The following is a 14,185-nucleotide window of genomic DNA, read 5'->3' as shown; positions in this document are numbered from 1 at the left end:
CCAAATGTCCATCAGTGACAGATTGGATTAAGAAAATGTGGCACATATACACCATGGAATACTATGCAGCGATAAAAAAGGATGAGTTTGTGTCCTTTGTAGGGACATGGATGCAGCTGGAAACCATCATTCTTAGCAAACTATCACAAGAACAGAAAACCAAACACCGCATGTTCTCACTCATAGGTGGGAACTGAACAATGAGATCACTTGGACTCAGGAAGGGGAACATCACACACCGGGGCCTATCATGGGGAGGGGGGAGGGGGGAGGAGGGAGGGATTGCATTGGGAGTTATACCTGATGTAAATGACGAGTTGATGGGTGCAGCACACCAACAAGGCACAAGTATACATATGTAACAAACCTGCACGTTATGCACATGTACCCTACAACTTAAAGTATAATAATAATAAATTAAAAAAAAAAAAAAGAAGTATATAACTGATAATAATGCGGAGTCTAGAATCCAACCTTTTTACTCTTTGAGTTCAAATCCTGGTTCTACCCACTAAATAGCTATGCAAAATTGGCTTTACTACATTTTTCTGCTTGTGACTCAATATCTTTATCTCTATAATTGTGCTTACAGTACTAGTCTTGCACAGAGTGATTGTGAAGATTTGATAATATATAAAGCACCTAAAATAGCACCTAAAGACTCCAAAAGCAGCTATTCTAATCAACAGGAGCTAATTTTTTTTTAATATCAGGTTCACTGATTTGTCAATTTTGCAATTCAGTTGTCTCCTCGCGTCTCCCTTCAAATTATAAATGTTTCATGTTATCACAAGAAAGATTACCCAAATATGACAGAATGAGAAAATTATGCTTTTTATTATAGTCACATAAAATAAAGTCAGTTACACCAAGTTGTCCAAATGCATTGGTGAATTAATGCCTCCAACTCTTACAAATTTTTATACATATATCTATGCATTTATAAATACATACATATGTAAAAGATATATATTTTCTACTAAAATAAAGTACCCAAATCTTGGTATATAGGGGCATAATGGGGGAGAAAAGAATCACAAAGTTTTACCAGTTGTAGACTGTACTTTCAGAATACAAGAATCTGTTTTAGACACATTTATTCAGCTGTAATGAACTTTAATCACCCATTGTTTTCTGAATTTTCCTAAGTGAGTTAATGTATCCAAAATATCAAAACAAATTATGTGGCAGACTTAATGAATCAGAGGCTAATTTTTCTTACTGTGCCTGACTCAAAGCCTAGACTTCCCAATGGAGGCATGGTTAAGCTCCATTCTTAATTTTCTTGTTTTTTGGACTATGGTTTTGCTGCTAAGGTGATAAACAAATAAGATGTCTCTAATTCTACATCTTCTACTAGCATTCGATAAAGTCAGGGTTTGGTGAAAAGATTTCCAATGTTTTTACATCACCCTGACTTGATGAAAAAAGGCCCAGCAGGGTCTGAATTTCCTGCTGCCTTTGTTACAGCAAAAATACTGTTTGAGCCACGGAAGGAGAATTAGGGTGTAATAATCAATAGATCGTTGAGAGAACCAACTCAAATTGAAACGAATTCTCTGTTATAGTGAAAAACATTAGTGAGAAGATGCTTGAACTTAAGAACAAAATAAAATGTTAAAGAAAACCTAGATGATATTGGATAATTCAGAAAATCTTCACTTCAGACAGAAACTAGAGTTCTTTCTATTTCCTGTTCCAATAGCTCAGCTTCTTCTCCTGTGTTTTTACTGTATTTTCTGCTATCTTAGACTTTTAAGACAATTATTTGTAGTATCTGACAAGAAATTGAATTTTTAAATGCCTTTGGAAAAACTTCAGCCTACTTAAGCAAGGTGAAGATGCCTAAAAATAGCTTAATATAAACCAGTCATTTCGGAATCTCTGCTGATTACATGTTCAAATGCCATTAGAGTGTATCTTTATTCAAGCAGGAAAGGAAGAAGTTGTTAGCACTGAAATTGCATAAAACACGCTAAAACTTCCCAACCTACGGGAGGCTGGGAACAATGGGAAGCCCAGACATTTCCCAGAATCAAAACAAAGAATGCAATATTTCGTTTTATTTTTGAAAGGGGAACAGAAGGGGAAGAGTGTTTCCAATTATGTGGTCCACCTCAGCTGGGCTGCCTAACTACTGATTTTGGTGAGCATCTTGTTAATGGCTTGCTTGACGTGCGTGGTGGAGCTGCGTCGCCTCGTCTTGCCCTGCACCATCCTCCGGCGACGCACCTCTCGACACAGCTCATAGAATATCTCTGTGATATTCCCTTCTCCAGTGCAGGCAGAACACTCGTAAAAAGCACAAGCCAACTCTGTGGCCAGCTTCTCTCCTTCTTCTGTGCTAACCTGCCTGGAGTGGTCCAAGTCAGCTTTGTTTCCAACCAAGATGAGAGTCACATTCTTGGGCTTTTTGATCTCATCTAGGATGTTCTTAAGTGGCAGCACTTCCTCAAAACTTCCTCGGTCAGTAATGTCATAGACCAGCACAAAGCCTTCCCCCCATCGCATGTGTCCTTCCCTCTGAATGGTATCTTCCTGTTGGCAAAGAAAAATGGCCGTCAAGAGACCTGGAAATAATCAAAATAGATGGATGCTGGTAATACTGACAGTAATCCCTTAATTACTATTCTTTATATCCAAAGTCATTAAAATGTCGTGGTACTCTAATTGTACAAACTTTCTAAATAAGTTTTAAATACAGTCATTACTTATTCATCTCAACATATTTCAGGGAACTAAATATTTTCTAATTCAATAGATTTTGCCTTTCTGCTTTTATTTTTTTTCTTGCCATATCATTAAATCTGTAATCATAAGAACCAAAAAGAAATTATAACCTTAGTTAAGCACATCACTTTTGAGACTTTTCATCACGATTAAGGAATTAGCAATTTTTTAACAGACAAGTAGCCCCTATCCCACCTTTTAAGTATCATAATTAGAGTCAAAGTTTAACAAGATGCCATTTTGGTTTGTTTATTACTTTTTTGGTTTGTTGTTTGTTTTAATTTTCTCTTTCTTCAGATTATAGACAATTAACTTCCAGTAAAACTGTGACAAACTATTTAGAGAATCCAACTCTATGCTAAAGGATTTGACTTTTTTCCTTTTCCTATCTCAGAGCCCCCAAAATGTCATGTAGTACCAATGACAGAAACTCTATTATAGAACTGATTCTCAAAGTGGGTTATCATTCCTTCATAGGAAAGTGGCATGTATGATTTGAAAAAGCATTGCCTTCCCAGGTTTAAATGACTTCTGGAGGCATGCACTTCCCTGCTGCCTCTCTTCAGAATCAGTGCTCTGTGAAGGTCAGAGAATAAGTAGGTGGTAATGAGATGGAAAAGTGGGTAATTCATTTCGAGAACATTTATTGGTTTAAATACTTTGATTCAAGTCTTTTTGGGCATCACAGGTCATTGATAAAGTACCATGGAAAACTTCAGCTTTCTGTCATTCCAGTGGCCATTTCTTTTTTCTTTTTTTTTTTTTTTTGAGATGGAGTCCCGCTCAGTTGCCCAGGCTGGAGTGCAGTGGTGCGATCTGGGCTCACTGCAAGCTTTGCCTCCCGGGTTCACGCCATTCTCCTGCCTCAGCCTCCTGAGTAGCTGGGACTACAGGTGCACACCACCACGCCTGGCTAATTTTTTGTATTTTTAGTAGAGATGGGATTTCACTGTATTAGCCAGGATGGTCTCGATCTCCTGACCTCATGATCCTCCTGCCTCAGCCTCCCAAAGTGCTGGGATTACAGGTGGGAGCCACTGCGTCCCGCCGGTGACCATTTCTATACCTGAAAACTAAACCTACCTATGAACCCTTTTGTAATCTCAGAAGTGACTGACCTAATACCAAATACTATAAGAAAGACACCTAAAATAAAGTATTCTGAAACAAACAAACTTATATGACATCATGTAAGTTTAGAATACAATATATACTAAATCTCTTTCTTAAAGACTCACACATACGCATGTTAGAGGTTTTGAGAATTCTTTCAGTAAACACACCTGTTTAACTTCAGTTGAGCATTTCAAAACACATTTGACTATGAAAACTTATTAATATCTTGGTATGCCACAAAATATAGGTGAGTGAGTCTAACCTAGATGATATGTGAATATTATAGTATGTTCAAAACCCTCTTGAAACACTGGGCAGTTTACATAAGGATGCGTATACAGATATTTACAAATACATTAATATATAAACTGACTAGTTAATTAGAGAAAAAGGTTTTAGGCATGCAAAATTTAGTTGAAGAAAAGTGCCTTATTTTTATTCATAGCATAGATTTCTCAGTTTTATTTGATCCAGAAAAAATATTTTAGCTGAACTCTTTATTCACCTGACCAGCAGTGTCTAGTATCTCCATGGAAACAACTTCATCATCGATGGTTGCTTGGTGTCGGTAGGTTGATTCTAAGGGAACGAGCAAATAAAAAAGGCAAAAAGGTAAATACATGCAAGATTTAATTTGATCGTTAAAACTGAAAATGGGCATGGGAAAAGTATTCCTGATTTTGCAGCATAAGGAACTGTGTAGTCTAGGAAGGAGAGGATGGATGTGCAAAAATGTAGAATCTTCATACTTAGCTCCTGGGCATACCAAGTTCTAACATGGGTGCCGCCAACTTTCAGAATATAGAATAGGGGGAATCTCTTTGCATCTTTGCTACCCTATCCTTTCCTCTTTTTTTTTTTTTTTTTTTTTTTTTGACAGGGCTCCGTTGCAAAAAAAAAAAGCTCTGTTGCAAAAAAAAAAAAGCTCTGTTGCACAGGCTGGAGTGCGGTAGTGCGATATCAGCTCACTGAAACCCGGGTTTCAAGCAACTCTCTTGTCTCAGCCTCCCAAGTACCTGGGATTACAGGTGCCTGCCGCAACACCCAGTTAATTTTTGTATCTTTAGTGGAGACGAGGTTTCACCATGTTGGCCAGGCTGGTCTTGAACTCCTGTCCTCAAGTGATCCTCCCGCCTTGGCCTCCCAAAGTGCTGGGATTAAGGCCTCAGCCACCGTGCCTGGCCCTATCCTTTCCTCTGAAGATTCCATTTTATTTTTCTGAAAAGACAGGTCCCTGGTGCTCTTTTCCTTCTATAATGAGACCTCCACAATGTAAATTGAGAAGGTGATCTTCACAAAATGCCTTGGTACTTCTAAAAATCTAGTTTCTGGAAACTGCTGTTTCTAACAAGATAACATACCAAGAGAAGCTACCAATTTCCTTTCAAACCTCAACTCTGGAAATGTAACAGATATTACCAGGAGGTGAATGGTTCTTGCCAAATGATGTAAAACTATAAGAAACTCAAGGGGTAGTAAAAGGTGGTTAGACCCCAGATTGGTGAGGAACGGTAATCCAAAGTAGAGGAGGGTTGGGCAGCATGGAGGGGAGGTGGAACTATATGGAGTCCTCTTGCTCATGCTGCCTCTTCAAAGCAGAAAAATGGCAGATGCTCAGTACCAGCTGGAGGCTGGTGGATCAACAGCAGAGTGGTCACCAAGCTATGTGAGGGGAAGGAGAAGTTAGCAGGTGCAAGAAGACTGGGTGGCCCTGCGTATGCCCCTCATCACATAAAATGGAAACCACAGGTCAAAAATAAGTGCCAACTGGTGCTTCTCTGTATGAAAACTAGAATAATAGAAAGAAAGAACCAAATGAATGACCTGATGAGATTCAGGTTGAGGAACTCTCTCAGAAGTGTCAGTAAGTATAAGTAAGTAAAACAAAGGAACATGTAAAAGTAAAATTTAATAAGAGGTATGGATAATAGAACAAGAAATCTTAATATCCTTTATAAAATGAGCCTCAAAGGAGAGAATAAAATACATACAGGAGTGGAAATTATTGAGGTTGTAATGGCTGAGAATTTCCCTACGTGAGAGAACAATGAAAGATTTAAGATTAAAGGAACTAGCAGGACACATGAGGAAAAAGTTCCATATTTAAACCTATTACAACAAAATTTAAGGATATCAATGACAAAAAATGTCTACAGGGATTTAGGGAATAAAACACATCACCTACAAAAAGATACGACTCAGATCGATGTAGAACTTTTTGCCAGTGAAACTGAATTCAAGATGTCCATGAAAACAATAAAACTACATCAAAATCAATCTGGCATTAGAATTCTAGATGATTCTATCAGTATATCAGGGTGAAGATGGGGGAAAAGGCCAGAAACAAGTATGTGTGAACTAATGTACTTGTCTGATTCCAGAAGATGATATAACTCTTAAAAATCTAGAAAAAGTCAACTCAATAAATTAGAAGAGAAGAAACAGAATACATTCAAGACAACATAAGAAAAGAAAATAAAAAACATCCTGAAAAAGAAATCAAAACCAAAGCATGGTATTTGAAAAGATATAAAAAGAGGGCAGAGCTGTAAAGATCTGACGATATTGCCATTAAATTAGGAAAGACAATGCAATTAAAATTTAGCATAAAAAGAGGAAAGTGTACTTTCTGCTGAAATAAAAACAAAATAATACGAAGTTTATAAGCAATAATTTCAAGCTCATGAATTCTGGGAGAAAAATACAGTATCACTAGCATTATTCTGTATCAGCAAAAGCCATGTAGGAGAGGTGAGAGAAAACAGGAAGCTACTCCCAATAGTAGTAAAATAAATAATATTTAGGAAGTAATAAAAATATACAAAACCCTTCAAAACCCTCCAAAAACAAAAACAAAAATTTTCTAGAATAGAAAATTTTAGAACTTTATAACAGTAAATAAAGACTTGAATAAATAAGAAAATCCTCGGAAAATGGAGAAACAACATTTTTAAAACATGTCAGTTTTCCCCAAAATTAATCTAGAATTTAACGCAATTCAAATGAAATGTCCAGGTAGACTTTTTGAGAAGCTCAAGAAATTTATTTAAGATTATATAATACTATATAACATTACTTGAAACAGTGTGGTACTAATATCAGAATGCACAAATTTACCAAGGCCTTAACAATAGACTCATATTTATATAGGAACTTAGTATATGACTGAGGTGGCACCACAAGTCCCTTAGGGAAATAATAAATGGTTCAAACAGTAGCATTCGGATTAGAACCAATAAGAAAGAACTGGCCACTAAATGCACAAAATAAAGCTGGGCTTCTAGGGCGTATATTAAAAGTAAATCTGGATGAATTAGAGATCTAAACTCACCTAGATTTGAAGAGCGAAACCTAAAGTTAAAAAAATTAAAAGTAAGAAAATATAAAAGCTCATGCACAGACCAAAAAAAAAAAAAAAAAAAACGAGACAAAAAATAAATGGGTTGACTACATTAAAATTAAGAATTTTGTGCAATATTAAATAGGCTAAAGACTGGAGAATATATTTGTAATATCATAAGCAAAAAGTTGATTAATATCTAAGGTATGAAAGAAATTTTAGAAATTAAAAAGATAAGTGAACAGGAAAGAAATACGGCCAAAGTATACAAAGAGGAAATTCACAGAGGAGGATGCCCAATTAGTGAAAACATATATCAAATGATGTTTTACCTGCTTACTTACCAGAGAGAAGCTTATAAAATGATTTTATGACAAAAAGATCGGCAAAAATTATAAAACTAGGTAATATAATGCCTGACTAGTTACAGGCAGCTTCTCTACACCGGCAATGAGAGAGTAGACTAGTACATCGTTTTGAAGAGCAATTCACTAGAACTTGATGTGGGCATACCTTATGATTCAGCAATCTCCCTCTCAGGTACATGCACTGGAAAAAACCTGGTCCAGGTTCTTACAGCACTGGGCCTCCAAGTGTAGTGCCTGAACCAGTAACATCCAGCTCACCTAGGAACTCGTTAGAAATGCAAATTCTCAGGCTCCACCCCAGACCTATGGGCAATCTGTGTTCTAACAAGTCCCCCAGGTGATTACGGTGCATGCTAAAGTTTGAGAACCACCGATTTAAAGGTATGTTTTCCCTAGTGACATTAGCAGTAGCTCATATTGGAGGCAACTTAGGTGTTTATCATTGGGGAGATTAGTTAAATGTGGCATAGCAAAGAATACCATGTAGAAAACTAGAAGTAAATAGAGAAAAATGCATGGATCTTAAAAATATCAGATTTGGTTCTAATGATTAGAAGTGTATGTATATATAAATATATAAAATTTATATAAATTTAAAAAATATATATACAGAACACTATTTTCCCTAAGTAAACATACAGTAATAGCTAGCACATACTGCTTCTATTTGAACAACTGTTCTAAACACTTTATTTATGTTAACTCATTAATCCTCACAAATATCCAATGAAGTATATACTGCTATCAGCTCCATTTTACAAGAAGAAGCTAAGCCATAACAAGATTAAATAACTTGCCAAAAGTCACACTGACAATAAATGGTAGAGGTGAGATTTGAGTCAGGGAAGATCAGCTTTGGAGCTCCGGCTTTTAAATATCATGCTTAGTTTCAAACACACTAGACTCTGCACTTAAGGCAAAGAGGAGGGCAGTGGGTGTCAAAATAAGGGATGAAGGGGAAGAGAAAGTAGAATAATATAAGGCCTCCCATACACTAATAATAGCATAACACCATGAAAAAGAGTAGTATGATTAACATAATTATTAACTCAATTCTTTGTACCCAAACTACCCAAATCATTAACCAACCAACCAACCCAATAAACTCGGAAGTTTCTGCTCCCATGGGGGTAGCCTGTAAGCCAATGGTTTTATAATTATTTTTTCTATCTACCTCATGTTTCTGACTTTCATTTCATCAACTATTTTGTAGTCCTTTTTTGATCACTGTTTTCTCTTACTTTACTGTAAATATAATCTGTCCAAAACACAAACTGTAGAATGCAGCTTCGCCAGCCATATCCTTGCCTTCTACTTCCATCAGCACTGTGTAGTGATCATTGGCCACAGGCATGGCACATTGCTCAAGTATTTTCCAAAAAGTAAAATTTTAAAATTAGATTATGTTCAATATTTTAATAAGTGTATTTTACGTTATTGTCATTCTCCTAGAATATGTAATCCATACATGGCATATCATAGTGATTCGCAATTTCAGAATATTCCGTCCCCCCTACTCTTTTACGTTAAATGGGAGATTATAGTTTTGTATGATTTAATGCTCTAAAATACTATTTACAGCAGCCACTTGTCTCCAAGTGTTCTCTCAATAATTTTCTTTTTGTATCTTCAGTGCCCCAGCGTGAGGAAGAGCAGCCCAGACGGCATCACACATGCTGGGGGGCCATGCCCTTTGGCTTCTCCCTCTGCTGTTCTTTAGTGTCCTTTGTACTGACTTCCCTTTTAGAAAGACTGGCATCAGCCCCAGAGACTGGAAAACAGAGTTCTGGGCTCTATTCCATCTCTTTGCACTAAAAGTTGTCTGAGAGACAGGGACATTTTTCTCTGCTGCTTCCATGATAAATAGGATATGTATTTCAATCACAGAATGCCACAGTAGGGGGGAAATGGAATACAATAAAAATTGTATGAAGTTGTGTGATTCTTTGGTTATTCGTTAACTGAAACAAAAAGGATAAAATGCAGGATATGAGAGAATGTCTGCCCCAGACGTAGCAGCGGGTGGTAGCAGTGATTTTGTCTACGCTGAATACTGGTTTCATACCATTTTAAGAAATTTTTCTTTCAGCTTCTCTCTCTCATTAGAAGCCCACTTTCTCTATGTGTAAAACAATGGAAGTATTGCCCCAAAAGGCAAAGTGTCTATGTGCTAACTCTTCCAGAGTTAACTCTAAAAAAATGTACTAAGTAGTTTTTGAAATTAGACTCCGCTACGCATCTTAACACATAAAAGAAAATGTGTATGTATTTGTTTGGTGGATATTCTTTTGATTTTGTTCATACTAAACAAAAATAATAAATCGAGCCTTTTTTGTGAAGGGTGGGGGGATGATTATTTAGGAGATAGATCCAAATGAACCAAAATATTGTATACTGTAAGACAAATATGAGTTTCAAAATGGAATGAGGCATTAAAAGTTACACTTGAATTTCACTGTATATGAGAGATGTATAATTTAAAATCTGCACTCACTAGTAGTCTAATAACTAGAAGTATATTTTATGTACTCTAAGAGGAGTTGATGCTCAAAGGGATGTTGCATGTGGTTAATCTTTTTACTGATTTAGCTTTTGTTTTTGCAAATTTCAACACATTAGTATGGACACTTAGCCAGCACAGTAACAACAGCAGTTAGTCACGCTGATTTATGCCAGAATGGAAATTGTACTGAGTTGAGTTCTATTCCTAGTCTAACCACAACTGGACATGTAATTTTGATTAAATTTACTTCTTTGTACCTGTTTCCTTATTTGTCAAATGACAATCTCCAAGTTCCTTGCAGTGCCAATATTAAATAACTAAACAATTCTATGAGTTGGCTAAGCACTTCTGCTTTAGAATCTGGTTAAGATCATTTGTTCTGGGTGTATCTATTTTCGTATGAACCATCCAAGCAGCAGGAGTTGTAAGGCAGGCAAGAAGAACCAATCACAGAACCAAGGAACGAGTGGGTCTGATGTCTCCTGATGCCCATCCTCACTTCTATCTGAGCCTTTTCTAAGCTGATTCAAACAGTGCCTCCAATGTACCAGTCACAGTAGTGATAGAGGCTGAAATACAGTCTCTCTCTCCCTTTCCAAATGCCTCCATCACACACACACACACACACACACACACACACACAGTCACAGGCACACACATTCTAAGCTTCTATCTGTATTCTCTGCGGTGACCAGCATTCTTAGAGGGTAATATGTCTCTTGGAGGTAGGGATTCAGTTCTTGGTTGGGATCCATTCAGAACATGGATCCTGTTGTTCTACAATCAGATCATTGCTGCCACCACCATCAGGGGTTTTTCATGGTTAGATGGTCCAACTCCCACATCTTATGAGCTTCAGTGGTGGTTTTCAAATGTGGTTCATAGACATCCGTGTGCTGGTGTGCTGGCCACCCCCAAAGATTTCACTGATCCACAGTATAATAAGGAAAATTAAAATAAAGCTAAAATTGTTCCATGTAAAGAACTGATTTTTTTTTTACATTGTATCCTTCAAAACACTCGGATGTTAAAGCAATTTCTTTCTTTTCTGAAGTGCAAGTACAAGTAGAGCGTAGGTTTAGTTCCCCCTGTCTTTCTTTCCCTTGCCTGCACTCCTAATTGAATTATATAGGCTTTCTCCATAAAAATCAAATAAAAAAACACTGGGTCTGAAACCGAAAAGTTTAGGAGTCACTTGCTACTATAGTAGCAGGCATTTTCTTCATTGAATTATTTCAAAGCAGTAAATATTCTAATTGTGTTAATATGTAGAACGATGTTCACAGTCTTCAGCTTCTCGAGGAGTAACAATTCTGTTCCAGGTTGAAAAAAACTGCCCCATGTTTCGCAGCAAAGCACTGACTTCAGAATTCAAGACTGCTTCTTGTATATAAGCCACTTGGCTTTTTAATGTAGTTATCTCTTCTGGTGGTGGTTTTGAAACTTTTAAAGTAGCTGATATGGTTTGGATCTGTGTCTCCATCCAAATCTCATGTTCATTTGTTATCCCCAATGTTGGAGGTGGGGCCTGGTGGGAGGAGATTGGATCATGAGGTGGTTTCTCATGGTTTAACACCATCCCTCGTGGTGCTGTCATCACAATAGTGAGTTCTAGTGAGATCTGGTGCTTTTAAAGTGTGTGGCATGCCCCCCCCACCCTCAGTCATGGTCCTGCCATATAAGATGCCTGCTCCCACTTTCCCTTCTGCCACGAGTAAAAGCTCCCTGAGGCCTCCCCAGAAGTAAATGCTGCCACGCTTCCTGCACAGCCTGCAGAGCCATGAGCCAATTAAACCTCTTTTCTTTGTAAACTACTCAGTCTCAGGTATTTCTTTATAGCATTATGAGAACGGACTAATGCAGTAGCCATGTATTCAACAAAGAATCCTATCTTCCCCAAGGTAGTATGAAGTTAAACTCAGGAAATGCTAATTTCCCTTGAATCAAATGCATTGAGAACCCCTTTCTGCTGGAACAAAAGTGACCTCTTGCACACATGCATATAGACACACAAATCCAGCCTCCGGTGTGAGAGAATTAATGAAGCCCTCACCAGGGAGTGAGTCATATATCCATGACTCCTGAAGACTGATGAGGCAGTGCTTGTTGCTTAGCAGCTGCCATCCTCTTTGAGAAGTACCATACAAGGTCACTCAATAAAGTTTCTTTATTCTTACTGAAGGAAGCCTGCACTATACATAACTGATGCAGGCAGATTACTATTAATAGCAGTTGTTTTTCAGAATGAATAAAACAGAAGGGAAAATGGTTCGACTAAGACTAATTAAGAATAATAAGATTAGGTACTGGAACACATTCAGGGAGAGTTCATTTTATGAGATCGTTTTTTCTAAGCTTCATCTTTCATTGAGATATATGGATACAGCAATAAAAAAAATCTGTATTTTTAAAACTAAACTCCCATAAATCATTAAGATTCTCAGATAATCTCCATAAATCCTATGTAAGTAATAAAAATATAAGAGCAGAATAAGTATTCACTTGGTGGGTGAAATAATAAAGAATAATTTTTTTTTGAATCGGGTGCATTTTTAGATCCAAATATATCATCTTAAAATTAGTGTGGCTACATTTAAAAATATGTTGAAAAATTTGGATGTGAAAACTCTCACGTATTTAAAAGCAAAAACAGAATAATAAATAATAAATGTAGAGACATGCTAGTCTCCTAGATTAAAAGGTGGAATAACATAAATATATGAATCTTCTCAAAGTAATTTATAGTTCTAGTACAATTCCAATCAAAATCATGTCATACTATTACAGAGTTTCTAAACTTGATCTGGAAAAATCAACTGAACAGAGTAGCCAAAATAATTTTGTAAAAAGTAATAAGGAAAGACGTTCTCTACAAAGTATCAAAATGTTCTGTACAGCATACAATTAATGAAAAAGTGTGCCTCTTCTGTTTGGTATGAAAAGCAAATCTAGAATGGTGTTCTGGTATAAACAATTCAACATATGAAAAGATTGCATTGGAAGTAGTGGAGAAAGGTAGAGAGTATTTAATAAATAATAGGAGGAAAACTGGTTAAAGATTTGGACAAAAACGTTGGGTTTTCACCTTGTACTTCTTACTAAAATAAATTTCAGAAGTATTAGTCAAATACTAACTAAACTATAAGATCATTCTATATTCCCTTCCTTATTGTTTTCCTTCACAGCCCTTATCGCTATCTCACATATATTTGTTTGTTTATTGACTCTTCTGTCTTTCCTAGACTGTGCACTCAAAAAAGCCAAGGCCTTCTCTTGCTGTATACTGATTTATCCTTAGCACCCAGAACACTTTGACACACAGGAGGCGCTTGATAAATATTTGTAGAATGAATGAATAAAAACAATGAAAGAAGCCTTGCTCCCTTTTAAACTGAAAATCTTGGAGTGACAAAAATAAAACAAAACAAAGAAATAAAAAAAAAAAAAAACAGGAAGAGTGTTTGCCTACATTTTATACATCAACATTATTGCTACTTTTAAGATCCACAGACATCATATTTTGCTGCTGCTTCTCTCCGTAACAGACTTTAGTCAGATGTACTGGAGAGAAAAAAAGAGAGAAACGTTATTTTATTTTTCCCTAAAATCCATATTCAATAGTTTTATTTTTCTGTTACTCTTCTCAGGATGCCATTCTATTACGCACCAAATTTCCCATGTCCATTTTATCCTCTTTCTCCCATTAGAATGATACTGCATTTTTCTGATGTGACGGCAGCGTGTTGTACCCACTTCCTTTCTTTGTGGCTGAGGCTTGACCTAACTTCTTCATCTATGCGTTAAAATCCTGCAGGGTTCCAAGCACAGACAGCATGAAACACACATCTAGCCTCATAGAGGGCTTCTTTGCATGATTTGAAAAGCACTTCCAAATCAGCTAAAAGGAGTTTAAAAATGTTGCAACAGAAAATATTATTCTTTCTCTGGGGCCATAAATTTTTATTGAAGAGGAGAAGGAAACAAAATTTGACCTACCGAGGGTGGGATCATATTCCCAGATGAACCGTTTGGTCAGAAATCTCACTACAAGAGCTGTGGAAGAAAAGAGCAACATTTCAAAAAGTAATTTGTTAATTTGCTTAGCGCACCTATCTTTTTAAAGAAAGC

At 36.6% G+C, this 14,185-nt stretch overlaps 1 protein-coding gene across 3 annotated transcripts in view; it reads right to left on the bottom strand.

Annotated features, from left to right (window-relative positions):
* Nucleotides 1-818: 818 nt before the first annotated feature.
* LOC105481683 (RAS like estrogen regulated growth inhibitor) overlaps nt 819-14,185 on the bottom strand; it is a 125,851-nt gene continuing 112,484 nt past the window's right edge. For 2 of the 3 annotated variants that reach the window (XM_011741393.2, XM_011741392.2), the window contains exons 3-5: nt 14,054-14,110; nt 4,352-4,425; nt 819-2,538 (exon numbers count right to left, since the gene is read on the bottom strand). In XM_011741393.2, coding sequence (XP_011739695.1) covers nt 2,131-2,538; nt 4,352-4,425; nt 14,054-14,110 — 539 coding nt within the window. In that variant the 3' untranslated portion in view covers nt 819-2,130. The remainder of the gene's footprint in view (nt 2,539-4,351; nt 4,426-14,053; nt 14,111-14,185) is intronic. The other variant, XM_011741398.2, reaches the window with a different exon arrangement.

This window comes from Macaca nemestrina, chromosome 10 (genome assembly GCF_043159975.1).
Source record: "Macaca nemestrina isolate mMacNem1 chromosome 10, mMacNem.hap1, whole genome shotgun sequence".
Classification (NCBI taxonomy): Eukaryota; Metazoa; Chordata; class Mammalia; order Primates; family Cercopithecidae; genus Macaca; species Macaca nemestrina.
This window is presented reverse-complemented; position numbering and strand designations above follow the sequence as displayed.